At 47.3% G+C, this 27867-nt stretch overlaps 1 protein-coding gene across 1 annotated transcript in view; it reads right to left on the bottom strand.

Moving 5' to 3' along the window:
• The window catches only part of CFAP77 (cilia and flagella associated protein 77), a 59100-nt gene that overhangs the window by 1699 nt on the left and 29534 nt on the right, over positions 1-27867 (bottom strand). The window contains exons 2-5 of the mRNA XM_071454241.1: positions 23916-24015; positions 22488-22710; positions 9688-9790; positions 8077-8172 (exon numbers count right to left, since the gene is read on the bottom strand). Of these exons, the coding sequence (XP_071310342.1) occupies positions 8077-8172; positions 9688-9790; positions 22488-22710; positions 23916-24015 (522 nt within the window). The remainder of the gene's footprint in view (positions 1-8076; positions 8173-9687; positions 9791-22487; positions 22711-23915; positions 24016-27867) is intronic.

Raw genomic sequence — 27867 nt, 5'->3', positions numbered from 1 at the left:
AGTGATGAATCCTTGTCTCTGATTCTTCTAATTCATATTTTTAAATGATGAACCCAAAGGTACCTCCTCTAGAGACAGCTGATGATCTTTGCCATTACTCTGCTGCAGTTATGGGTTGGTAATGCCAGGATTTTTTTTGGAGCAGTGGCAGGAATATGGCTTGAAGGGAAAAGCTGAAAGGTTTTCCTTGCAGGATGATGGAGCTGCCATGGGCTCCAGCTGCTGCTCAGGAGCAATGTTTGCTGCTGTTCATTTCATTTATTATTGACAAATGAAAACCTGCAGGACCCTTGCAGCTGGGATGTTGTAATGTCAGCGTTTGCTTCACAGAATTAGAGGGGCAAGAAAAATAATTACCACTCCTAAAACTTCAATATGTATTTGGGGGGTAGTATCTTTAGAGCTTCACAGCTATAACAGTGTGTTAAATTGAAGGGTACATTAAGTCAGGTGTGTTAATTGAGGGCTGATAAATTCCATGTGAGATGCAGAAAGGCCAAGCTGGTGCAGGGAAGAATGTTTTCCCTACAGAGCTCCCCTGATGGCAGCAAACCCCAGAGACTGAGCAGGGTTTTGTTGGTGCTGTAGCTGCTGGGCTCTGTGAGCACCCTTGGGTGCAAAATAAGCTCAGCTTCAGGGGGGAGTTTTAGTTGCAAGAGCTGCGTTTAATGGTTTGTGGTGACTCGAGAAAGAACCCCTGGAAAGGCCTGAAGCAGGTAATGAACAGCACCAGGCTCTCCCCGTGGCCTGGAAGGATCCATGGAGACCTGGCTGTCCCTGTTCCTCTCCCAGCACCTGCCTGGCTCTGCCCACCTGCTCCCAGCAGCTCCCCAGCCTTGCACCATTTTTCACTTTAACATCAAAGCTGCACCCGGGACTCAGCCTGGTTCCTCCATCATCCATTTGATCGAATCCTTTTAGCGGGTGACAAAACACTTTCCTGTGTTCACTTTACAGGAAACCAATCTCTATTATTTCCTTTTTTTTTTTTTCCTTTCCCAAACCCTCCTTCATTTACAGGAATCTAACAAATCCTGGGGCTTATTTTTTTTTTCCCTCCAAAACAACACAAAACAGTGGAATTTTTTTTTTTCAGGAAAGGCAGGGAGGGGGGAGTAAAACAAACAATACAGAGAAGGGTAGGGTGCACACGCTGACGCTCAGAGCGCCGAGCATCCCCGTACAGACAAAATAGAAAATAAAATAAATAAAAAATAAAAAAACCCACCCCGCGCGCGCGAGCATCGAGATGCAAATGATTTTTCCGCCAAGCCACCGCTTGTAAAGCTTGACAGAAAATAATGAGAAACACTAAATCTTTTATAAGGTCAACACTCAAGCAGCTGTCAAACAAGAAAAGAATTTAGCGAAAGATCCGCAAAAACTTCCATCGCCTCATTAAATCCAACAGGGCCGGGGCCCGGCGTGGTGAGGAGGCACCGGGGCGCCTCCGTTTTGTGTCAGTAATTTGCGGAGGAGGAAGAGCCAAGACGAAACAGCCAACGCCGAAGGGGCCTTGGGGGAGGCTGGGGAATCGTTAGTGCGCCAGCAGCGGCCCCGGCTCCTAATTGGAAGCATTGGGCATTATCAACGGAGGATTTGCCTCGGCTCCCTGACAGCTCTCTAGGCCTGGAATGATAGCCCACTTGTCAGTGTAAAAGACCATTAAAAACAAACCATTTTGATTTAATTGGAGGCGGTGTGCTGGGGGCCCAGGTGAGGCGCTTCATCAGCCGATGTTGGCTGCTGATGCCTTTTTCCCCCTGTATTGATGGCTTTTTTCTTTTTCTCCCCTCCCTTTCAAAAACTGTCTAGGAAAGAGAAAGAGGTGCTGAAAGATCCTTCACAGCCGCATCCAGAGCGGCTTTCAATAGGGTTGTCAACAAATGCCATGACAAGTTAGAGAGAGGCAGGTACTTTTAAAACAGACGTTATTCTGTCCAAGATGAGCTGTGCTCAGAGGTGAGTGTTGGATTATTAGGGTTACAAATAATGTGGCTTTTCCTGCCAGGAGCGTGCTTAACTGGCTTAACGAATGGGGTTGATTTTTCTCTCCCCACGTTTCCAAGAACAGAGGGAAATGTGGGACAAGGGAGCCTGGGCTAAATGATCTTTATTTGCTTCAAGCCCAGGAAGGCTTCAAATAGTGCTTGGTGATTTTGGGCTGCTGTATTTAATGTCCTATAGAGATTTGGGGTTTTTTTTGCCCTTCCTGAAAATAATGGCCACAGATATTTGCTGGGTTTCACTGGTCATTTGGTCTGGACAACAGCATGAGGAAAGAAGAATTAATGCACTGGAGCTGTAACCTGGAGTGTGCCCCCCACCTCCCTGGCAGATGTTTCAGGGTCAGACCAGAGCTGGCAGCTTTCACACTGACCTCATGTGCTTGACGTCTGAATCCTGACCCTTTTCATGCCAGGAAAGAGTTTTACTTAAAGTTATCTTGATAAATAGCATCTCTGCAGAAGTCAGAACAGGGCCATGAATGAAATCCCAAACCCATTTAAAAAGCATTTCCATGGAGTTGTGTACTGGCAGCAATGGCAGGTGCTCACCCATAACCCAACACAGTGTCTGTGGTTTCAGCCTGCCACAAGATGTGAGCACCCAAAATCTCTTCCTTCATGGGTGAGAATCTCCAGAAGAGCAATGGGAATTGGCTGCCCACTGTCCCTTGTGCTGCCTTTGGCTACTGGGGACTGGTTGTAGGTGGAGCCTGCCCTGGAGATGATCTAGGCTGTACAGCTGCACAGGAGGGTGCTGCTTTCCTGTGTTAATCAGGAGATGTCCAGAGCAATGGAAATGGCACAGGAGTGATGGTCACGCTCTCCCTGAGGGAAGTGCTGGAATGGCAGGTAATGGTTTTTACAAAGAGAGGGTCAATTGGGATAAGATATAAGAAGTTTTTTACAATGAGGGTGTTGAAATACTTGGACATGTTGCCCAGAGAGGTGGTGGATGCTCCATCTGTGGAAATATTCAAGGTCAGGTTGGATGGGGCTCTGAGAAACACAATCTGGTTAAGAATGACCTTGTTCACTGCAGGGGAACTGGACTAGATGGCCCTTAAATATTCCTTCCAAGCCAAAATATTCTGTGACAGAGGGCAGCAATGTGTGGGATGAGAGGTTAAGTGTCCAGGGCACAAGGGATAGTGGGAAAACCTGGATCACGAAAACGCTTTGCTCTGATTTGAGTGATTGCATTGCCGGAATCTTTGACTGTGGAGGCAAAACAAGAAAACCTCCAGAATCTGCAAGGAAATGTAGTGGTGCTGACAGGGGCCCAGAGCCTGCAGTTAGCCATGGAGTGGCTGTGGGCCCAGAGGAGACGTGCAGGGATCGTGCCCAGGGCAACTGGGTCTGTGCTGCCTGTTTGGAGCCCTGCAGGGTGTTGTGCTCTCTGTTTGCATTGTGCCACAGGCCACAGTCATGCTGCTTTGGATTGTCACTGCAGGGCTGGGAGCCACCAGCTCATGTCACTTGGGCCATTGAACAACCATCAGCTGACACTGATTTTAATTCTTTTTGGTCAGCCCAAGTCCCAGAAGAAGGGAGGATTGATCTGGCAGTGTGGTGACAGGAAGCTCTTGAACTCATTGCTTTATTATTTAAGCAGTATTTAGGCCCCAGGAGAAGAGTTTTATAGCACTCCAAGTCCCAGAAGTTTTTCTGCCCTCAAACCCAGGAGGACCAATGCTGTACCTGAACAGCCAGCCCTGTGTGCTGTGTGTATCAAGCCCAGGTTATTTAAGCAGAATCTTGGGCTTTTCTGACAAGACAACAGCTGCAAGATTACATGAGCTGTGCTTGTCAGTTCAGCTCTATAGACAAAAATAGAGGTAAGGCATTAAAAAAAAATGCAGAACATTTTTGTGTGTACGTGTTAAACCTCAGCTGTTAATTCTGACGAAGGATCAGGCTGCGAGCAGGTATCGGATCCCTGGTGAGAATCAAATTCCGGGAGCCCAGAATTTTTTGCTGCAAACTTTATACAGTGGGGATTCCTCTAATTACTTTCAGTGGAAATTTACCTGACAGAGCTTTCCCAGGTAATGCAAGGCGTACGCAGGAGAGCCGCTCAGCCGTTGACAGAGCCTTTGATTTTGTGCCAGGTTGCAAATTAAGTCTTTTGCCAAGGTACCCGAACACTTGCTCGTCAATTGCTTATCGCTTATTCATATCGCGCACCCGCGCCGCGCGTTTCATCTGCTCGGGGAGGCAGCGAGCGGTGACAAAAGTCTTGTCCAAAGTTGCTGCATTTCCTTTCCTTCCCCTTGCTTGGTCAAGTAAACAAGCCACCTGAGTGTCTCTGTGAGCTGGGATTCTCTAATGAGCAAAGGAAGAACCCTGGTGTGTGTCAGTGACAGGAGGTGCACGGAGCTGTTTTGACACGTTGGTGAATTCTGTCCTGTGTTGCTGCTTTGTTGCTGCATGAATCCTTCTTGGCTTGATAGAGCCTTGGAAATATATTGGGGGTGGCTAATATTGACTTAGGGGTTTGGATAGTGACCATCAAATGTTCAGGTGGACGTGGCTGGAGCCTCAGCCTGGCCTGACACAGGGGGAGATGCTGCATTTGGGCAGCAATGCCCTTTGCAGAGTTTGGCTGACACAATTCTGCCTGAGCCAACAGGTGAGGAGTGACACAGGGCTAGGACAAACGTGGGGGACAGGAGGCTGAGAGAATTGGGATTGTGCAGTCTGGAACAGAGAAGGTTTTGGGGTGACCTGAAGGGAACTTACAGGAAAGATGGGGCAAGACTATTATAAGAACCCAGAGTGACAGGACAAGGGAGAATGGGTTCAAATTGAAAGAGAGTAAGTTTAGATTGGATACTAGAAAACATTTTTTTTCCCTGTGAGGGTGGTAAGGCATTGAAACAGGATGCCCAGAGAAGCTGTGGCTGCCCCATCTGTAGAAGTGTTCCAAGCCAGGCTGGATGGAGCAACCTGGTCCAGTGGAAGATGTCCCTGCTCATGGCAGGGGGTTGGAACAAGATGATTTTCAAGGCCCATTTCCAACCCAAACCATTGCATGATTTATGTCCATGCTGGATGCCTGAGAGTACAGTCCCCAGGGAATGCAGTCCCACATCTACAAATAAATTAAATTTTGGGGCACAGTCCCAGCCATGCTGGCAAAACTTGAGCCCTGGAATTGTGTCACTGCAGGCAAAGCAAGGCAGAGCTGTTTGCTTTGGGGGATGGCTGAGGAAGAGGAGGGCAGTAGAAGCATCTTGCTGAGGTGAGTAAGGAGTTAACATCTGCTTGGTTTAGTTAAAAATAAATAAATAAATAAACATTTCAGTGCAGCAACTTTCCCTAATGAACTGGCCATCAGGACAGGACTGGCTCCCTGTGACCTGCTTGCCTTGGTGAGCTGGGGGGCCCAGGAGACCACAGGCCAGATCAAACAGGAGCACCCGGTGTGGGAGAGCCTGTAAATCACCCAGTTAGCTTAACAGTGTGGGCAGTGGGGCTGAAACCTAAATCCAAATGAAAATATAGTCAATTTGTCCATATTTTACTGACTGAATGACTATGTAATGTCATGCAGCTCTGGCAATGCAGAGAGCAAGTGGATGCAATTAGTGGGGAGGGAAAAGCTCCTTTGTTTTCTTCTCTTCCACTTCTTGGGCAAGCTTTCATGGTGCCAGGGACTGAATGGAAAACCCAGTTTAAGAGCCAGCAGAGATACCCATGCCCAGTTTCTGCAGCTCTCTGTAGGGGTCACAGTGGGAATGAAAAAAATCATTCTTGATGATTTTTATGGGCCTAAAGGAACAAAATCTCACCTTCCTGCTGCCCCTCTTTTGGATTATAACTACTTCAGTGGCTGGGTGTTGCTCCTCTCAGACCCAGAGCAGGCCAGACTGAAAGGTGTTATTCCAGATGATGAAGTGACTGAGTGACCAGAAGGATGAGTGGCTTGAGAATATCACACTCCTGCACCTCACACCTGCCTTAGATCACATGGAAATAAAGTTTAAATTGAGGCTGTGGTCAGGCAATGGAGTCTCTGAATATTCTTGCCCAGGGTCTGGAGTATTTCTCAAGTCATGAGCATCTTCTGTACTGGTCAGAGCAGGACAAAGCCACCAGAGGCTGGTAGAAACATGGAGATTGAGTCTGCTAACAATGCTAACAAGGTTTCTGTGAGGTGATATTTTTGTGGTTGCTTTTCTCATTCTTCTTGCACAGTAGGATGAGGTTTCTACATGGATTAGAGGCAGTGTTTTGGTCATTTGTCACCTCAGTAAAGGAGGGACTGACATTGACTCCTGGAGTCCCTGGGTTAGGTCAGTCTGGCTTTCAAAACCATTCCATCATCTCTGTAGAACCCTCCTTTGGAAGAGTACTTAAAGAACAGTTTGGAGACCACCAAATATCTCTGGGAACCCTTAACTTCCTCCAGGTTGTTACTGCTTTTAACTGGGTAAACATTTATGGATGTCCAAGTGGAGTTATTTTCCCATGGTGGAAACCATGCACTGAAGGTGAAGTGAGCAACAAATTCCTTGATCCAAGTTCTAATGTGGGCTGTGCCTGTTAAATCTGTGACTGGGGAAAGGCAAACCTTCCAGGGCAGTTCAATGAGAAAGGAGGAGTGGAAAATCTGCAGAGGCTGTGCAAAATGAGCTGGATTTCTGCTTCTGAGAAGGAAGGGAAAGGGAGAAGAAAAAGGAGAACGAGAAGAAGGAAAGATTTGAAGGTTTGAGACCCATGGCTGGGGCAGGAACCCAACCACAGCCACTGATGAAACAAAAGGGAAAGCACAAAGCAAAACCCAGGCTGAAAAATGAACAGTGATGGAAAGGTCTGGGGTGAGAGGAGCTCTAAAGAGGAGGCTTGCCCCAGGATCTCGTGTGACTCTCACAATCTGTTTAACAGCGATCGGTCATGTTCCCGCGCAGCAGCAGCTCCGAGCTGACAGGCAGTGGGGATAAATGATTACTGACATATGCTAATGGGGCACTCTTAGACAGGACAGGAGAGGAATACATCAAGGTGGTGCACAGCACATTTCTTGGGTAAAACTCTCCAACTTGTACAAGTAAATTACCTTCAGGAAATCACAGGGCTTCTTTGCTGCTTAAAGTGTGGTTAGAAATCAACAGCGTGGCAAAAAAATTAACCCCACCAGAAGAAGGGCCAGGACAGAGAGCTGAGAGCTTTTTGCAGTGGTATCTATCACTGCCAAATATGATTTTGGCCATGTAAACTCCCTGCAAGGCTTCAGCTTTCACTTTCTGGTGTCTCCTTTCCATTCCACTGGTCCAGCTCTTTCCCCTTCTCTCCTAAAACCTCCCCTAGTTCTTCACTGGAAGTTTCCATATAATTTACACCACAAACAAAGCTAATGGAATTCTAACAAGTACCCCAGAGCACAGCAGGTTGCACAGATGAATTCAGGGAGATGTTTAGATCCCATCACTAGAACAAGAAATCTTCACCTTGGCTCTTATTTGGATCAATTAAAGGAAGTGTCAAGGACATCTCTAACCTGGCCAGACCCTTTGCTTTGTCTCAGGGTGAACATTGTCAATCAGGTAGTTTAGAGAGGTATCAAGAGTGTAAGCTTTCTGGAAAGCTCTAATCCTGGGGTGGAAAAACTTCTTGAAACATCTGGTGTGGTTTGAATTAGTTATAGTGAGAGCTGATGAAATGGGCAGGGCCCCAAAATGCAGGTGTGACTGTCCTGCTTGTGTAGGGCTCTTGTAGAGCAATGGCCACCCTGTACTAACAACAAGATATAAAAAGGTGTTTCTCATCTCAGGAAGCTTTTGAAAGTGCACAAAAGTTACAAAATATGTTATTATCTGGACAACTGCTGCCTCTCTTCCAGGGCTTATGGCTGGCAAAAAATATCCCACCCTGATGCTCAAACACTGAGGGGTTGAACATATCTGGAACCATTTTAAGGTCTGGCTCATGGGGAGCTCTGAGTTGAGAACATCATTCATTGGGGCATGTGGGCAAGGCTAGAGTGTGTCCCTGATTTCAATCAGGTGCTTGTAGAGGCCCAGAAAAGTTGTCTTTGGTCAGGGGATGGGCTCTGGGGGCCCTGTACCTTCTCAAAGCGCTGGAGGTGCCAGAAGGATTCCTCCTTCATGGGCAGCGGGTGCGTGCGCAGGAATGTGGTGCGGTTCTCGCGCACCTCGCCCATCTGCAAGCAAACACAGACACGGGGCTCAGACTGCTGCTCTGCACTTGTCTGCAAGCAAACACAGACACAGGGGCTCAGACTGCTGCTCTGCACTTGTCTGCAAGCAAACACAGACACGGGGCTCAGACTGCTGCTCTGCACTTGTCTGCAAGCAAACACAGACACGGGGCTCAGACTGCTGCTCTGCACGTGTCTGCAAGCAAAGAGAAACTCCAGGGGCTCAAACTGCTGCATTTCACATGTCTGCAACCAAGGGTAAGCAAGAGTGGGCTCAAACTGCTCACTTCTCTTGTCTGCAACTGAAGAGAAACACCAGCACCTCAAACTGCTGCACTTCACATGTCTGCAACCAAAAGTGACCAAGATGGGCTCAAACTGCTGCTCTGCATGTGTCTGCAACCAAAGAGAAACAGCAGTGGCCCAAACAGCTGCACAGCTGTGCACATCAGCTCTGTCATGCAATGCAGTGACACTGGGATGGATGAGGCCAACAGTTGCTTTGGGTTGATGATCACAATTCCATGATCTGGGGAGTTTTCCTTGTCCATGCAGCCAATACTGATAGTTAAAACATATGAGCAGCTGTCAGCTCTCAGTTTCTCTTTATAGAAGGAGGTGACTGCTGCCCACCAACCACTAACCCTAAGCCTGTGCCCTGAGCTACAGCAATGAGCTAAAAGCTCATCCCTAACTGGGAAAGTCCCTTCCAGCACCCTCACAATGGTGGGGTTTCCTGGCTCTCCTGATTAATTTCAGGTCACAGTGCTCAATAATCCCAGCACAAGCCAGTGCAGGTACCTGGATACCCTGAGAATTTGTCTGCTCTGTGGTCTAGGATACAGGTTTGTGTTGCTTAACTCAGTAATTGGTGGCTGCAGGCTTGGGAGCTTGATGGAGGCAACTTTAGTGATTAAAAACATCAGTCATTAGTAGATAAAGTAGGGATGCACTTTCCAATGTCCCAGGCTGGTGTATTCATAAAATAGCTGCTAATTAAGGGCACTGTATTCCTGCACTTCAACTATAAAGCACAGTTTGTGATGGCAGTAAGCCCATTGAAATTGGTCATTACCATATTAGCCCGACTCTTCTTTGAGCCATTAACTAATAAAACAGTCATTGGCTGCTTTTAAATGATATTACAATGTTGGTTTGTTTAACAGCACAGCCTTACACTCCAACAGCTGCTGTGGGTGCTGCACCAACCTCACCATGCCAGGCTCAGGGCTGGGGCTGTCCTTGCAGCATTTGCTGCTTGTTCCTTGGTTGTGGCCACTGTCACAGGTAACCTGGGCAGAGCTGATGTCCAAATACAGCCTGTGGGGCTCCTGGCAGGGGGATGCTCATCTTTGTTAGGCTTCATCAGCCTTGTAGTAGTCAGGGGGATGTTTTCCCAGCTGAGAGCCTTTCCCAGGGCTGGGAGCTGCCCATTTGTCCCTTATGGGGTAGGACAGTGGGGGTTGTGCCCAGTAGTGCTGTGCACATCAGGGGAAAGCTTTGCTGGACTGTTCCCACCTTTTTCTTCACCACGTGCTGGACTCTGGTCCGGGCTCTCTGCTCCTCCATCCACAGCTCCTTGTATCTGTGTTGCATGAGGTCAAAAAAGGGAGTGGGAGGCCTGGAAAACATTGAAAAGACACCAATTTAATCTTTGCCTCCTTGTGCTGGTTCACATCTCTGCTCCTGGAAAGTGACTGGTGAGAACATCAATAAAGACTTGCACTGGGAAAGGATTTCTCCTCCTCAGGAAACCTCAAAATCATTTGCAGTGAAAACATCTCTGGTAACCTGTGCCAGAACTGGAACAATTGCAGAACCTTTTACAGGGCAGGTTTCAGCAGCTCTGTCTGAGCCCTGGAAGGACCACAGGCACCACAGGCTGCAGCTCAGCTTTGGGCCCTGCTGGAGCTTCAGGAGAGCCTCTCCCAGCTGGTACCCAATGGAGCAGCTCTGGTTGGTTTCCCTTCAGGGGAAGAACCCCTGGGTGCCAAGTTTTGCTAAAATAACACTGCCTTTGCTATTGAAACCTCTCTGGTGTGGTGCACCAAAGGCTGCAAATGTGCAGTGATGGATGGGGTGAGAGGAGTAAGTGCAGTCCTAAGCAGTCTGAGTAGGGCTAAAAATGGACCCCATGCAGATGGTCAGGGGTCTGCAGCAGAAAGGGGAGCTGAAATGCTGAGCCCTGGTCTGGAGCCCCAGCTGCACAGAGCAGGTGCATTTGCCCCTTGAAAGGGGATTTCAGAGAACAAGGAGGAGACAGCAGAGGGGAGGAGCTGCACATGACCCAGGTTCTAGGAAAAGGCAGCTGCTTGTTGGCCAGTGTCCTATTCAGCTGCTCTGAGCTGGCATTAGCCTGACCAGCTTGTGACAAAGCTGCAGCCTGAAATTGTTGAGCCTTGCTCCTTGCAAGTGAGGATACTTCATCAGCCACCATGGGAGGCAGAGCTGGCAGTGGCAGGGACAGCAAATCAGTAATTCCCATGGTCCTGCTGCTATTCCTGTACCCCAGAGGCAAACACCTGAGGGTGATGAAGGACTTCAAGCTCAAGTTGTATTGGTCTTGTCCTTGCACACCTTGCTAAGGAGGGACTTTTCCCACCTTGGCAGCAGCTGATGACTGTGGGGCTCTCATCTCTAGCTCTGCCCCCACCTGTAGCCTGCAGAGCCAGGGCTGGTCCTGCCTGTGCAGACCAACTGCAGGACACTGGGGACTTGGGGGGGCTGCTGGGCTGTTTCTGGGCCACCAGCTCCACCTGTTTCTGCAAAGAGCCCATGTGCCATAGAGTGAGCTGGTGCTTTGTGGTTTATGGCAGGAGTGGGTCCAGAATTGACAGCTGCCAGCTTTTAGCAGCCTGGAGAATCCTTGATGATCACTGAGGGCGCCAGCAGCCTGTATGCAAATAGTAACTCTTCTGTTTCTTGTTCCTTCACCCCCGTGGTGACTTTTATTACTTAATTATTGCACACCACATGCTTCAAAACAGCCTAATCTATGGTTGTGTTTTCTAATGATGCTGGATGTGCAATCCAGCAATATCCATCCCAAGGGGACATTCATATCAGAGGAGACATCCTTCTGCAGGCCTCCTGTTTCATAGATCACATGCTGCAGGGCTTTTCAAGCCTTTGCTTGCAAATCAGCTCTGCTGCTCCAGACCATTATCTGGAGACACCCAGTGCCAAAGGCAACGCTGACATTTACCCTTTGTCCCCTCTTCTTTCCCCTCCTTCCCTTCCAGTTTGGCATTTCATGCTGATCACAGCTGGGCAAAATATTTAAAAGGTTAAAAGGTGTGGCAATCCAGTGGTAAAGTGTGTTGTTATCTGTTTAGGTCTCCAGTCTTGTGGTGTGGTGTAAATGTTGGTATTCCTGACACAAACACATGGTGAGCTTTGCTTGCTTGCTCTTCCTTAGCTCTCCAAGGCAGGAGCTTTCCTGGTGTGCAGGAATAGCAGGGAGAGATGCAGGAAAGCACTAAGCCTTTGTGTGCAGGCTTTGATTATTGATTTTTGGAGGTTTTTTGTTAAGTTGAATGTATTTTCACATCTCTATGGAGGTGACTTTTACCATCTCCAGTGGACCAGCCAGTTGGTGACTGATGGTCCACAGCTGGCTTGTAAGTAAATGCTTGAAAGGACACATTTGGGTTGATGCTCTTCAGAGATCCTTCCCTGCCGTGTGATTAATCACATTTAAGTCCTGATCCAGCAAAGTATAGAATCATGCCTAGAATGATGCACACATGAACTGCCTCTCTGAAATCTCTGGGAATGACTCCTGTGCTCGGTAATCCACACAAGCCCTGCTGGGGCTGAGGCTTCCTCTGGCTTTTCCTCCTTTGAGAGAAGCTCTGAGACAGTGGGGAAGAGCAGGGGACATCAGGGAGCACCTCTTTAAGGTGACTGCAGGGATCTCAGCGAGGTGGCTTTTCCTTGGTAGGTCAAAGCCTGGTCTCAGCACAGGGATGGGGAATTTGGCCCCGATATCGCCGCTGCCTGGCAGCGTGACAGCTCTGACTCGCAGCTGGCCTTTGGGAAAATGTCCTTTAGCCTTGGTGTTACTTAAGGACAGGGATCAATGGCTGGTGTGCTCCCTTTCCTTTTGTCACCCTGCCCAGATGTGGCTCCTGAACAGGGAGGGCTTTGCTGTTGATGTCTGCGGATGCTGCGGGGGAAGCGGGGGAAGGAAGCATCCTCTGGAAATGCTTATTGCACATTAAAACCCATCTCATTCACAGTAACTCAGATCTCCTTGTTTTGGCACAAGCACCCTGCCACAGAAAGGAAAGGCAAAGAAGTTCTGATAGGATGTAACAAATTATTTATAATTGTTGGGGAAAAAAATACTCATCTGCTTCCTTTTATAGTCAAATAGTTGGAGCCACTTCTAATGCTGACATTTCCTAAATATTTTAAAATTTATCTGTGCACATTTTCAAAACTATTATCCCTGAAACAGTTCCTGTCTCTTTAATAGAATCTCTCTAATTTACTTTCAAGAGTCAGGGTACAGACCTATTTTCAACTGAAATGACAAGCACCTGCTAACTTGGTTATACAATGTGGAATTCTAGTGTGCCAGACATCCCCTGGAAAAGAAGCTGCAGCCTCCTAATAGGCTATTTTACTGTGAAAACAGTGTTAAAAAGTATAATAAAGTATTAACAATATTAAAATAAAACAGTGTAGGCCTTAAATGAGCTACAAACTAGTTAAATCTATTCCATTCAATATGAGCCTTCAGTGCTTTGCAGCTGATACCTCGGAGCTGGGATTTATCTAAAATGAAGGCACCAGGGAGATGCAAGAGAAATGGTAATTATAATTTGCAAACATTAGGCTGACACTTTTTTTGTGTATGTGTGTATAAATCCTGACAGCTGTGATTTGTGCCAATGCCAAATAGTGCTCCAGCGTGCAGGCAAGGGCTCACTTTGTGGCAGGCTCTCCTCAGAGCAGCAGCTCATTAAAACTTTGGAGAAGGAGAAGTTGCCGAAAACAGGAAGGCATCAGAACCATCTGAGAGGTTTTTGGTACACGCTTGTTGAAAGGCGTTTGAGAAGAGAGCCTTGGGTCTGACAAACTGGAATTTTAGTACGCCTCCCCGTTCACAGTGGGGCAAAATAATTGGTCATCAGTGACTACTAATTTGGTTTAGTAGCCAGAGGCATTTTTTTTCTTCCCAGAAAATCAATGACAGTGCCGAGGTCTGTTCAACGTGATTCAGCTCAAGACGGGTCCTCATTTAGCTCTTGATGCTTCTTCCACTGGAGACAGCTATTTTGTTAAAATAAAATTAAAATCTATCCATAATACTGAGCTCAGGGAGCCTCGCCCGTCAATGCCATGCTGCTCTTGAGGTTTCAAGGTTGTCAGTCTCCCCTCAAACTTATTTTCAAAGGTTTATACATCAGCTGCAAAAAAAGGTGCTTGGCTAAAGTGGGTGCAAAGGACTTTGCTCAGGAAGGGGTTTTACATCAACTTGAAAGGTGCAATCAATTTGATTGCTAAGTTCTGTTGCAAAAGGGTAAAAACTTGACTTGTGAGTGCTTTTTTTTTTTCCTGGATAATTCAAAAGCACGTAAATATTTCAGTGCAGAGCTCTGCCCGTGGGGTTTGTGTGTGGCTCTGCAGCCAGGGCAGTGCTTTTCCTGCTGCTGGAGCAGGGAGCAGAGCATGGGTGCCACTGCTCCAATCCCAGTGGCAGCTTCCAGGCTGCAGGATCTGGCCCTGCACAGCTGCTCATGCAACAGATCCATCACAGAATGGAGTTTGTTCATGCCTGTGACATTAAAATTGTGTTGCTGCACCACTGTCTATGCTGAAAATTTAACCCTTCCTAGAAAGGTTAATGAGGTTACAGGGGGATTTAGTTCTTGTTGCTGTCCTTCCACCTAAGATGTGCTTTTGCTGCACAGTCAGGATCTGGTTTTGGGGCCTTCAGTCCCCAGGAGACACAGCTACAGAGGCACCACTTTTATATTCTACATGCTGGGAAGGATTTGTCCTGTGACAGAAGTGTCTGTATAGAATCTCCCAGCAGAACCAGCTCCCACCAGCTCAGGTTGGTTTCTTATAGAACCAGTTTCTTATAGAATGGTTCTTAAAGGACCATTCTTTTCTATAGAATTAGGGTTGGAAAAGACCTTCAAGGTCGAGTCCAGCCTGTTTCTTACTGGGGAAGAGTTTGGTCTCCAGCACCTCTGGAGCAGCTACCATTGGGATTAACTCCAGCAGATAAAGCTCAAGCTGGGATCTGAGATTCTGTTTGGGGCCGTGGGGTATCCCCAGTGTAGGCAGCAGTGAGGTATTAGTGCTCAGGTCCCTCTGCCCTAAAAGGGGGCTGAGAGCAGAGGGAAATGCAGGTTATGGCTCCCTTGCAGTGCTGTATCGCCTCCTGCCTCCCTGGTTACTGATGGGCTGCAGGTAGCAATCTATCTCCCATTAATTTGTCTCTGTGTAGCCCAGCAGGAAGCTGGGGTATGATTACAGCTCTGGCTCCTGTGTGAGAGCCGGCACGGCCCCGGCATCCCCCTGCAAACTGCGGGCTCTGCCTCGCCTTAATTGTTCCCCTTTGGCCCCTGGACCTGTCTCTTCTAACAAGGGCTGCGAGGAGGGCCGAGGTAATTGAAGCACTTAACCACACTCCCCAGCCCTGCCTCCTGCAGCTAATTAGGAAAGAGGGCCGCTGGGCTCTTCATTATTTCTTTTAATTGTTTGTGGGTTTTGCGTAACAGTGAATGGCAGAAGAGGGATGTGCAGTTAGTGGGCGAATCCTTGACTTTGAAATTTGTATAAAAGGTCACTTACAATTTGTTAAGGCTTTCATAAGGGGGAATTCAATTAGCAGCTGGAAGTCCCTGCACACACGTGCGTGGGTGTGTTTGTGAGGAGAGGGAGACATGGCAAAATGAGCTGGGTGTGAGTCCAAAGGCTCCTGGTTTTCCTAAACAGCTTGTGGAATATACAGTAAAGTTATAGCCCCCCTACAGCTTTATGCTTCTCTAAATAGATCCTGGCAATAAACCCATGGAGAGGCCCAAAAGATTATTTTTAAATGATCTCCACTTGTCCTCGCTTTCCATTAACTATTGAAGAAAATAACAAGAGAAAAATTGGTAGAAAACACTCAGGGACCAATTTTTTTTGCAGTCTTTGGGCTGGCAAAACTCTCAGTTGCAATAGTGGGTCTTCCACTCGTGTGGCAGCAGTGGGATCTGAGCCTCCAAAGCTCTGATTACTCTGAATTTCTGAAGCTTCTTTACAATCCTTGTAATTTGGGTGAGGAAATAACAATATAAATTATTTCACCGTGGGCAGCCAATGAGGCAGTGGCTTCTTCTAAGTGTCAGAGGATCTGTTATTTTGCTCAGAGGGCTCATATGTATAGAACAGTAAAAAGAATAAAATCCATTGTAAACATGCACTTTAAAAGATTTATCAGATGCTCATAGCTGTACTTAGGAGTACACATGGTTACAAGAGCACCAATTTGCTTTACTATTCCCTCCCAGGCCCAGTGAGATGTTTGCTTGCACTGGTCCTAAAAGCACATATGGAAACCTGTGTCTGGCAGGGAAGACACCAAGCCAGCTCTCACCCATTGAATAACTGGCTTGACAAGCTGGAATTTGTGTGCTAGCATTGATTTTAGGGTTGAAGATGCCCTTTGGCTGACTTAATTGAAGATAATTTAGGTTTGCCTTCAACACATTTGTCTACTGTTATCTGCTGTTATCCTCTGAGAAACTCAGGTGGGATGTGATTGTGGGACAGAGCTCTTCTGCCTGGAGGTCCAGATCTATGGCTGAGAGTGAACAATGCTCAGTCTGCAGCCATCAACAAATGCAAAATATCCAGAGAAAAACCAAGAAAAAACCACTCCAATGCTGAGCAAAAGAAATCAAAGCACGAGGTCTTCCCCTTGACCTCCATCCCATGCTTGAATCTCTCTGGCTGGGTGGGAACATGACTTTGTTTGAAAGGAAAAGATGTTGATGAGGGCTGAAAAGCTTTGTTTTCACAGAAAGGATTCTGTGATTATTCCCCCCTGACCCAGGTTTTCATTGAACAGGCTGAAAAAGTGAAAGTTGGCAAAAAAAAAAGGTCCACTTGTGGCCAGAAGTAGCTCTGGATGGTAAAACATTGGAAGAAATTCTTCAGCTGGCTGTAATCAATGGAGATAAACCCACAGACAACAGCCAGGCTGTGTGAGAGTAAATTACTTTCCTATTCAGTGTAAACCAATTGATAATAAGGGATCTTAATCTGTCCTTCAGATCTTTTTTTCCCCATTTCTATGGCTGATGTGCAGGACCTGAACCTTATGCCCAACCATGACTTGGCTGTTTATTTTCTCTTAAACCATCAGCCTGAAGCAGTCAGAAACTCGTTCAGCAAGCAAATCACCACTCTGGAGGGGAATCAGTATCTTCATGGTGCACTCAGGGCTTTTTGGAGGGTGTAACAGCTCCTCCTGCCCCAGCAGATGCTGCAGGCACCACCAGCACCATGGATGGGGCTGGGAGCTCTGTGAGCACACACCCAGCCTGGAATGTTTCCAGGAGAAGAAAACTACTCTTGAAATAGAAATTCTTATCTTAGCAGTGTGAGAATGGTGGCAGAGGCACCAAGTGCCTTTCAGCGTGGGATTGGACAGGATGTGTAATTAATTATCTGAGCTGATGGGAGTCCTGTGTTTTTACCTTGGTTGCGTTTCTCTGTCGCCATGAGCCTGACAGTGATTCCACTCACTGGGTTATATTTTTATAATCTCTTTTGTCAGTCCTCAGGGTTTCTTTTTTTCCCTGTAAAACCCTTTTTGCCCTAAACTTTAGGATTTTGGTGACTTTACACTCCCTTTGTCTTCCAGTGATCATGGGTCAGATGCACACTTGCTGTAATATTAAATTTTATTGCCAGTCCAGCTTTTCCTTGTGGATTCTTCCCAGTAACACATTATTTCCTTGACATCTTTGCAGCTGGTCTACATCTAGATTAGCTTTCTTTCAACAGCCATATATTAGCAACTTGAAATGTTCTTTAAGTCTCTCAAAAATAAACGTATCAGTGGAAATACCTCAGCACCTCTTGAGCAGCTTTCTAAACTTTGTTCTGGCTGTGTGCAAACAGCACAGACACTTTGGGTAGAAAGGCCACTTGCTGAGCAGAACATGAGCAAAGAAATCTCCCTTCTCAGGGAAGGTGAAAGATTGGGATGGCTGCAAATGATACCAATTAAAGAGGAGGTACTGGGTAACTGATGCCCTTGGCCAAGTGTAACAATTCGAAGAAGAGAGATTGCAGTGACCAAACACTTTGGAGAGGTGAGTTTGCTGCAGGGACATGATGAAAACAGCTGCCAAAGGATTAGGAGCAGTTTTAGAGAAGGGGAGGTGGATTCGAGGCAGGAGATGAAGACAGAAGGAAAATGGGCTGTAAAATTCAGGAAAGGGACAATTGAAGAGAAGGCAGACAGTGGCGGGGGGGCCCGGCAGGAGCCCTGGGGATGACAGAGTGCCAGGGAAATCCTGCCAGCACACCCAAGGTCAGCCCAACCTCCAGGCCAACTGCCAAGTGCATGGCAGCCCGTGGGAGGCAGGGTTATGGCCACGCAGGCTTTGGAGCAGGTACAGGATGGCAGAGCATGGCTGTGCACTGCTCCTGCCCAGGAACAGGTTCTGGGGCACAGCAGGCAGATTTGGGATGATCCCCAAGAGGTGGCTGGAAGCTTTTCTCTCCTGGCAGGGCTGGGCAGTGTGTCCATGCTGAGGGTGCACTCTGCCCTGCTCACTCCTGGGGACAGAACTGGTGCTCGGGGTACCAGCTGTGTGCTGGAGCGTGCTGGCTTCAGACTCCTTGTGTGACCTTGCACAGATCAATAGCATCTAAAATCCAGCTGTAGGCAGCAGCCACGTCTTTGTGTTTACTTCTTGTTCCAAAAATGATCCTTTAATATTGGCTGATTTCAGTGCACAGGGAAGCTCAGCCAGAAAAGGTGGTCAGGAGGATAAATGTAGGTCTGGACACCTCCTGAGGTTTCCAGATGCACCTTGAATAGCAGGCTGGAGTGACACCAGTGAAGATCCTGGAGGTCTTCACAGACCCTCGATGCCTTTAGGTCTCCAGTATCATCAAACACCAGCCCTGCAGCCTCCTCCTTGTAAAACAAGGTCATTATTGCAGAGTATGGGGCTGGACACACCTGTGGGGTTATTTTGAATGAAAAGACCTGGGAGGACAGCAGCCCTCAGCAGCTCTGTAATGATCCACAGAGCACGTGGATGGGATAATCCACACAGCACGTGGATGGGGTTTAGCTCCTGGAGGGGACTGTCAAAGATGGGAATTCTCCTTGGAAGATGAGCCTGTGGAGCTGTGTGTGGTGGGGAGGAGGGCTGGGAGAGCTGAAGCTGAGCCTGTGAGCCCAGTGCCTGCACTCAGGGTCCTCTCTGCAAAGTGCTTGCACAAGGCAGCTCCTGTGGAGCTCAGAGCATGAACTGGGGGAGCCTGGCTGGAGGATGCCCCACGGGGGAGGCTGGGAGCCCACCCCATCCTCGTTACTGCTGACCTTGGCACGAGCACTCCCTGCTGATGGATCGGCTCTGGAGCTGGACAAGCCCCTGGGGAACCACTGCATTATCTGTTATGTTCCATCAGTGCCTCCCCTGACCCCTCCCAGCTCCAAATGCCACAGGCATCAGGGAAGGAATAAATCTCTGTCTGCTACTGAGAGAGAGAAGGGAGCGAGAGCAGGAAAAAGGAGAGATGAAAAATGTCCTTTTTATGACTCTCACAACAAAGCTGGCCACGTGATTGGTAGCAAACATTACTCTGGGAAAAGGGAGGGAGAGAATAGGGGGGGAAATCAGCAAAAAGCAGCACTGCTTCTCTCCCCTGGAAGGTGCCCAGGGGGAATATAGAGGGGTATGGGTGACCTTTGAAGGTAAATATCCCAGGAAAAGAAAGGAAAGGGGCCTCAAAGCTTCAGAGAGCTCGCTGCAGTGTGTGAGGCTGCCTGGTAAAACGCTGCACACGCTGTGAGCAGAAAGCAGAGGCACAAGAGATCTGAGTTAGAGCAGCAGCAGGGCCAGGCAGTGATTAACAAGGCACTAATAGCAACCACAGCTTTGTTTCTATTTGGGATGATGCAGGAGAGCTCCAACCTGTGAGCCTAGGGAGAACTCCTGACCCTGGTGTCTCCAGGAGACAGAAGCCTTTAGCAGCACAACCCAGGGCCTCAGGAGGGGCTGGAGATGAGTTGCCAGGGCTCAAGAAGCCCCTTGTCCATTACCCAGTGACCCCAGCCACGTTCCTGTGACAATTATTTGGGTTATTTGAGTTATTTGGGTTCCCAGGGAAGCAGCCCAGCCCTGAGGCTGTGGGATGGCACCAGCTGCAGTTCCCACTGTGCAGAGAGCTGCAGACTGGGCAGGGTCTGCACTGGGGTTCTGGGCTGTCCCAGAGCACCCCATCATCAGGCTGGGTGTCCCAGCTGCTTCCAGGGCCATGGGAAAGCACCTTTGCTCTCACTGTCAGTGCTGGGGGATGACAGGCAGGTGCTGTTCTTGCTGAAAAATTCACTGCACCCGAGATGTTAATAGACCTCTAGATCAGACCTGTTATTTCTTGAAGACATGAAGTGCTTGGAGTTGTGGAAAAAGACCTTTTGCCAGTTTTCTTCTGCCCCCAGACACGCACGTGCCTCACTTGGGAGCACCTTCCCAGGCAGCAGCACTGAGATCTCAGTGAAACAGGGCTTAGAGTCCAAACCCAACTGAAATCCATGGACAACCAGGTCATTTTTAGGAAGATGGGTCTTGCTGTCACCAAGGATCAGCTTTTCCTGGGAATGCTCACCAAAGCTGGTCTCTCCAACTTGCCAGTCATGGAAAAGTGTGTTAAACTCCCACTTTTACTGAAATGCCTGTAACAACTCCTTGATAATCCCAGTAATTTGGTTTTATCTATAATGTGCTTTTAAAGTAAAGGGATAAATACAATCAGTCTGCATAAAAGGTAGCTATTAAGCAGCAGGCAAGTTGTACAGTAATAACTTTCAATTAAAAGCCCTTTCTCACGACTTCTGCCATTGTGGGGTCTGCAGATTTTCCTTAAAACTTTTGAAGGATGCCTGGGCTTCTTACAGGCAGCCATTTAACCTCCGTTTATGAAGAAATAAAGCAAAATTGATGTTGATTTTGGCCTACATTGGGGGATACTTTGGCAACATAAAAGCCCTTTTGCCTGCAATTTGCCGAGCAGCCCTGTCACAGGGATGAGGGCTGATACTGATAAAGATAAAGCTTTATAGCTGGGGCATTTGCAGCTAACAGCAAGCTAATGCTACATTTTCATTTTGATGCAATTAATGTTAATGTCTGCTACGAAAATTGTCATTAAATACCATTTTAAAATCCATTCAATTTGCATATGCAAAGCCCATTTACTATCATGTAAAATACACGGTGCCGTTCATCATGTCTTTTCTCTAGAATTTGTAGCTGTTATTTTTCTGGTAGTGATTATTATCAAGCTCTTAAAATAAAAACCTAATGTCTGGTCCAGACCTGCACAGAGCAAGAAACCCCCCTGGGCTCCAGCAGTAGCAGGACTTTGAGAGGCTTTGAGCACTGGTTTGTGCTGGAGTTGCACTGGCAGGGAGAAGATTTTTTACCTCTGTCCTGCTCCATTCCCAATTTCTGCCCAATGCAGAGCAATGAACTAAGTGGGAAAGAGGATAAAGAACTTTGAACTGATCTTTAACTCCACCAGAGTATTTCTACCAGTGCAGACAGGTAGAAATGCTGTTGCTCTGATTTTCTCACCCTGGGATGCCAATTTTCTGGCTGACAGCTCTTCATATTCCTTTAGATTAAAGGGTTGGTATTGAAGACATTTTTAAGAGGCTTCAAGCCCATAATACTACAGGTGAAATGAAGCTGTGTTGTGGCACGTATGTTAGATTCAGGTAGTTGATTATCTGACAGGAGTGTTGTAGGAATGTGCCCCCTGTTGACGGAGTGACACAACTATCATTTGTCTCCTTAAAAAAGGAAAAAAGCCCAAAAGTTTCTCTCCTCAATTAGGTAAAAAGACACCTCCTAGGATCTGGGGGACTTCACCTCAAACTTAAGGATAGCCAATTGGACAGGAACCAAAAAGTCCTGGCTGAGCAATTTACTAGAAAAAGAAAAGAACAAAGGAACTTATTGCATTTGTGGGGTGTTTTAGTTTTACCAGGAGCAAGAACCTCTTGCACCTGGCTCGGGTTTTCTCTGTAAAGAGTTCTGTTATTTTGCCTTTTATTAAAACTTTTCTGTTTCCAATACTACTAGAGAAGTCATCCTGCTGATTCTATGCCTTCTAAGGTAGCTGAGCTCTCTTGGTGTGATATAAACGTCCAAGAGCTTATGAGACCTGGCTGGAGGAGACCATATATCAGATGTGATGCTGTGACTCAGCACATCCAGGTTCAGGACACTTCTCTTTTGGGTCTGTGGTAGCTGAGACTGGGGCGGGATGTAGGTGTGAGGGTAGGTGTGGAAACCCAGGGCACCAGGAATATTTCTCTGTTTGCTCTGGGCTGCCCTGACCCCCAAAGGAGCACTAACTTTAACCCTCATTCATAGAAAAAGTTTCCTAGATGTCGATATAGTGTGAATTAAACTCCAGGATATCAAAAGTGTGAAATAAATTATAAAGAGTAGTGTAAGTGTACCACTTAGTGAAAAATTTAGGTTTTGAAATTTTTAGTATGCTGTAGATAGAAGCAAAATAGAAAGCAAAAGTGTCATCCTAAGTTTCTTCTTCCTGCTTCTTCTTCTTCCTTCTTCTTTGTAAGTTTAAGTAGCATTTTGTAATTAAGTAAAAAAGTCCGCATTGCAAACTTTTGAAATCAGTTATTGAGTTTAAAAAAAAAAATCCATGTCAGTTCTTAATTAAATAGTTTAGTCTTAAAAAAAGCTTGTAACAAAAAATTGTTAGCCATTTTTTGCCTTCTAATAAAAAGCTGCCAAACTCACAATAATAAAACCATGTTACTAATAAAAAATAATAAACAATTAAAATAAAATATTAAAAATTAAATATAAAATATAAAATATACAATTAAAACATTTAAAAACAAATATAAAATATAAAATAACCAATTTACAAAATATGAAATAATAAATATAAAATTAAAATAAACAATTAAAATCAAATCCAAACACAAATTACTGTCTCAAACACCTTCAATCCAAACCCAAAAAAAACCAACAACTAATACCCCCACAGGTAGGAATGGATAATTTCATCCTGAGGAGGGCCCTTACCGTGGTGGCTTGCCAAAGGTCATGCCTGGGGGTGCCTTGCCCCCATATCTGAGGATGCCCTTGTCCTTGCAGCGGATGTCCATGTAGCCATAGTACAGAGCAAACTCCCTGGCTGTGGTGCAGCCTTCATCCACAGCTGCACGGCCCATGGCCACGAAATCCCGGGGCATCACCCTCTTACGGGGGTGGGCCTTGGCCTTCACTGCGTCCCAGTGCCCTATGGCTGGAAGGAAATGGAGAGGAGGAGGCAACTTGGTTAAAACCTTGATTGATGTGTGTGTGCTGTGCATGGGGGTCTTGTGGGGCTCAGGTTCATGGCCATGAAGTCCTGGGGCATGAGCCTCTTATGGGGGTGAGCCTTGGCCCTCACTGAGTCCCAGGGGCCTATGGCTGGAGAGGGAAGGAAATAGAGACTAAGAGGAGACATCTCAGCTTCTGTTTAGGAAAGCTGACTGATACTTGTGCACCATGCATGTGGGGCTAAGGTTCATGGCCACAAAGTCCTGGGGCATGACCCTTTTACAGGGATGAGCTTTGGCCTTCACTAAGGCCCAGTGCCCTATGGCTGGAAGGAAATAGAGACAAAGAGAAGGCATCTAGGATAGCTTCTGTTTGGGAAAGCAGATTGAGGTGTGTGCACCTTCATGGGGGTTTTGTGGGGCTTAGGTTCATAGCCATGAAGTCCCAGGGCATGACCCTCTTATGGGAGTGGGCCTTGGCCTTCACTGAGTCCCAGTGGCCTATGGCTGGAAGGAAATAGAGACAAAGAGGAGGCATCTCAGTTAGCTCCTTTTGGGAAAGCTGATTGATGTGTGTGCACCTTCATGGGGGTCTTGTGGGCCTAAGGTTCATGGCCACAAAATCCCGGGGCATCACCCTCTTACAGGGGTGAGCCTTGGCCTTCACTGTGTCCCAGTGGCCCATGGCTGGAGTTGGAAGGAAATAAAAAGAGGGGACATCTCAGTTAGCTCCTTTTGGGAAAGCTGATTGATGTGTGCATGTGCATGGGGGTCTTGTGGGGCTCAGGTTCCTTTTGTGAGCTTCATACCCCATCCCACTGCATCCCATACCCCATCTGAATTGGATGCCTTCTCACCCTCCACCCTGGCTTGCTCAGCATGTCTGATTTTACAGGGGAATTGTCCCTGAGAGCACAAAGCAGGAGCCCTGACAAAGTTATGACAGTGCCCAGGTGCATCACGTTTTGCAGGTGCATCCTCCCTGCTTGGGCTCTGTGTGAGCCTCTGAAAGTTCCTAATGTGACAGAGAAACTTCACTGGTCACCAAGCAATTGGGGTAATGTTAATGAAAGTGGGTAAATGTTGGAGTTCTGCACTTCCAGCTTGATGAAGAGCCATGGGAAAGAGGAGACTTCCTTCTAGCATTAGGATTTTGTTGCAGGTCTGTGTTTTAGGGGCAGTGTCCTACCTTCAGGGACTCCTCCATCTCTCTTGTGCATGTACATCCCATAGGTAAAATCAGGGCCTGGCAGGGAGTAGCAGTTTCTCATGGGCTTTCCAAGCTCTGGCTGCAGAAAAAGGAACAGAGAAGCATATGGAACATTAATAGAGAAGCATAAAGACATTTTCTGATAAGATAAAGCCCCTGAAAACAGAAGTTTGTAGTAGAACACAGCCACAATTACCAGGAGTGTCCATTTGGCAAGGGCTTGAATCCCACTGCACGAGTGAGTGCCACAGTGCAAAAAGGAGCTGAAGCCTAAAGAATGCTAAATTTCACCCAAGTTAGGTTTTGAGTTACAAAGAGACCTAGCTTTGCTGGAAATAGGGATCCTGACTCAATAGATATGGACTTGAAGTCTTCTTGTTTGGTTAATCTCTCCTTTGGTGGGGATGCCAAGCTGTGGTGTCTGCAGCTAGTCTTAACTTTGCTTTGAGTTATTTCATTTCCAAATTGTGCATCCTCCCAAAAAACTGACATAAACTTCCCCAGGCACAATCACATGGATGCTCCTGCCTGGGAATAACCAAGACACAAGGCATGCTGGAGGAGGAGGAGGATAAGGGGGATGAAGAAGGAAGAGCAGAGCCTGGGCTTTATAGCACAGAAAAAAACTTCAGCTCAATAACATAATTTCAATTTAGTTTTCAAATGAACTCTTCCCCAGCTCATGTGTGTCCCAGCCTGGTGGTGTCTGTGGGATTAACTGACCTCCCCTCACCCTTTTGTCTCCACCCTCCCATCTCCATGGTGAAGCCACTGCAGGATGTGTCCTGAAACCTCATTGCTGCTTCAAAGGGAGGGCAGGGGAGAGAGCCTGGCACAGGGAAAGCTGGAGCAGAGTCCCAGGAGCCCTGAGGGCAGGATGTGGGTGCTTTGGGACTGGTTATTTTCCATGGGAAGGGTGTCAGGAGAGCTGGGCTGTTGTAGGTGTTGGCAGGTCTTGTTTGGAGAATGAAAGTGCTGAAATACCACACTGGTGCTTCTCATGGGTGAACACTGACATGGAGATGGCCATTATCACACTCTGGATCAGGAGCTGCTGAATCAAATGCAGCCCTTTCTGCAGAGACACAGTGAAAAAGAAGCAGCAAATGAACCACTTCCATCTTGCCACCATGGCAGGCTCAGGCTGTGCAGGTTGATAAGGGACCCAGCTCACTGGAGCTGCTTGTGTAGGAGCATTGTCCACACCAAAATTTTCCTTTTATTCCCAGTCAGCAGTGCAAACCCTGGCCAGGGCCTCAGAGCAGCCATGGCACCCCTGTGCACTGCCAGCATGGTGGCTGCTTTCCAGTATGCTCTTCTGCATCACCCTCAGCTCAGGCAAACTCTCACTGAGCCAGTTTTACCTGGAGAGTGAGGGTTTATAACCCCTGTCCAGAACAGGCACCCTCCCAGAGGGCTCTGCAGTGAGGTCTCTAAAATGTGCTCGTAATTCCTCCAACTTTTACACTCCACACTCTAAAGGAGGTGTGCCATTTCTGCTGCTTCCAGAAGCACAGTTTCCCCAGAAAATGAGTTTTAGGGACCCGTCCTGTGTGAAACTGCAGCTCCTTTGTTGCAAGCAGCCCTTTCTAAAAGCCATCGAGCCAGGGATGTGATGCAAGCACGGCTGCATTTCCCCACATCCCTCCTGTGAGCCCTGAGCACAGGGAGGGACTGTCCCCTGTCCAGCACAAGGGCACTGAGTGGGGTTTTAGTGCCACCAGGGCTGCAGTGGCAGTGACAAACCCTGTGTGCACTCTGTGTGTGCCAGCAGCTTGTGCAAAGCACTGCCAGCTGGGATAAAGGAGCTTTCATTGCTGCTCTGCTCTTCCTGTATTTACAGCTATTTTTAGGGTGGTTGTGCAAAGGAAATGGTGGAAGGTTCCTCAGATGCAGGAGAAAAGGCGTTTTCCTGGGATCACCTTCTGCTGATGGATCAGGGAAGTGAGGTCAGAAATCTGCTGTGATAGCAAAGGGGCATCAGATGGGAGAAAAATCACAGAGAAACTGCAGGGCAGGAGAGAGGTTTGTAACCTGTGGCAAAGCTGCTTCCAGACCCTCAAGTGCAGAACTCTGAAACTACATTTTAATTAATTTATTTATTTAAAGGGTCCCTTCTGCAGAGCACCTGAAGTTAACACAGTTGGGTGTTTACTCCATCACAAAATGAGTGCATGCTGTTTCCTTTTATGATCAGGTGGCATTTTACAGTCACTTTGCACTGAATAAATAAAGCTGAAGGTGCTGGATAATTAATTAAAAAAAAAAATCTGGTCCAATATGTTGAACATGGAGAGAATCTGTGCCTGAAGAAAAATCAACGAGCTCACAAGACTCTAGTTGCCTGCCAACATTTTTTACCTACAAAAGCAAAGAAGGGGAAGGATGTAGCAGGAATGAATCCTGCTCAGTGTAATCCACAATTACAGCCTTTCTCATTCATAAATTAGCAAAATGCTGTTTCCAGCTCATGGGCTGGTTTCATTTGTTTGTCCTGAGGCATTATAGGTGTGCTCTGTCATGAAGCAGTGGGGAAACTGAGCCAAAGTTGATACAGAATGTATTTTTTTTTTCTTTCTCCCCCAGTTCCAGCACGGTTGCCTGTGTTCAGGTTTAGCCTGTCACAAAGCTGCTTGGCTGGAATACAGATCTGTCTGACAGCTGTGCCCATCAGCAGACAACTTCATTAAACCTCATTAAGATGTCATTTCTCTGCCTTATTTCCCACCTCTTGGCTCTAATTAAAACCGTCTCTCTCTGCATCCCAGGCGGTCCTAATTTTCTCTGGGTACCTTCTGCAAGTTTTCTCCCTTTACGACCTCAGTGAGGAAAATCCAGCATCCTAAATGCTGTTTATCCAGCCAGTTTGGAAAACATAGCTCTAGACCTTATCCTGAAGCATTCCCAGAGCACCCAGCAGAGATCAACACCTCTCAGGGCTATGAGGGATGAGTGCTGAGGCTTTGTTTGCTCTCTCAAACTGTCTTTAAGGGCTTGGCTGATGCATCTTTTCCCCTTTGGACATGATAATTTCCCTGGTGTGTCTGGGCTGGGTTTGGAGGGTGCCATGCTCCCACTGGTCATGCTGCAGTGCTGGGGCTGTTTGATCAGTGGGGATCCCTTGGCTGGCTGAAAAGTGAGTGCTGTTGGGTGTACTGAGTGATCCTGAGCCTTTGCCAGGTAGTTTCTGATCTCTGCAGCCCTGGGCTTGAGCCCTGGATTTGTATTTAAGTGTTGCAGAATGTTTGCTGTGGAGGAGGAAGAGGAAAGCTCTGAAAGGGCTCTGTTTCTTGAGGTGGAGGCATTGCAAAGGTAAAAGTGCAAAATCTTTAAGGATTCCAGGTTTTGTTGCAAGACTTATTTGTGTTCATGGCCCAGCAAAACGCATTGCATCAATTTTCTGAAGATGACTGAGAGAGCTGGGAGACATGTCCATACAGAGAGGTACAGAAAGAGACTGAGATGTGGATTTTTAATCCCTGCCTCCCCAGCCTTTCCCTGGGAGGGGATGCTGGGCAAATCCCTGAATCCTCTGTGCTCCGACTCAGCCCCATCCCCTCCTCTCTGGCTCTGCCCTGTGGACACCTGCAAACTCTGTGCTGGTGCATTTTCAGCCTGCCAGGCCCTGCCTCCTTCCTACCTTCTGTTCCCCTTTTCATTACACCCCCTTGTACAGTAAAGCCTCCCGTCACGCTGCCATTACTATTATTATTGCAGATTTACTGCACTTGCAGAGTGAAGTGATTGCAGTGACAAGGCCCAGCATTTTTCCCTCCTTCCCCCCACGACAGCTTGAAATCAAGCCCTTCATTTGCATTTACATGATCTTGCTGTGCAGCTTATGAGATCGGGAGATTTATTTGCTACTTAGCTTGATGTTTGATTACACTCTAAGAAGGCAGTGAGCTACAAAGTGCAGGGATACATCAGA

The sequence above is a fragment of the Agelaius tricolor genome, unplaced genomic scaffold (assembly GCF_023055355.1).
Source record: "Agelaius tricolor isolate 1412-34295 unplaced genomic scaffold, bAgeTri1.0.p SCAF_38, whole genome shotgun sequence".
NCBI classification, from domain to species: domain Eukaryota; kingdom Metazoa; phylum Chordata; class Aves; order Passeriformes; family Icteridae; genus Agelaius; species Agelaius tricolor.
Note: the sequence above shows the minus strand (reverse complement) of the source record. Positions and strands in the feature narration are given on the sequence as shown.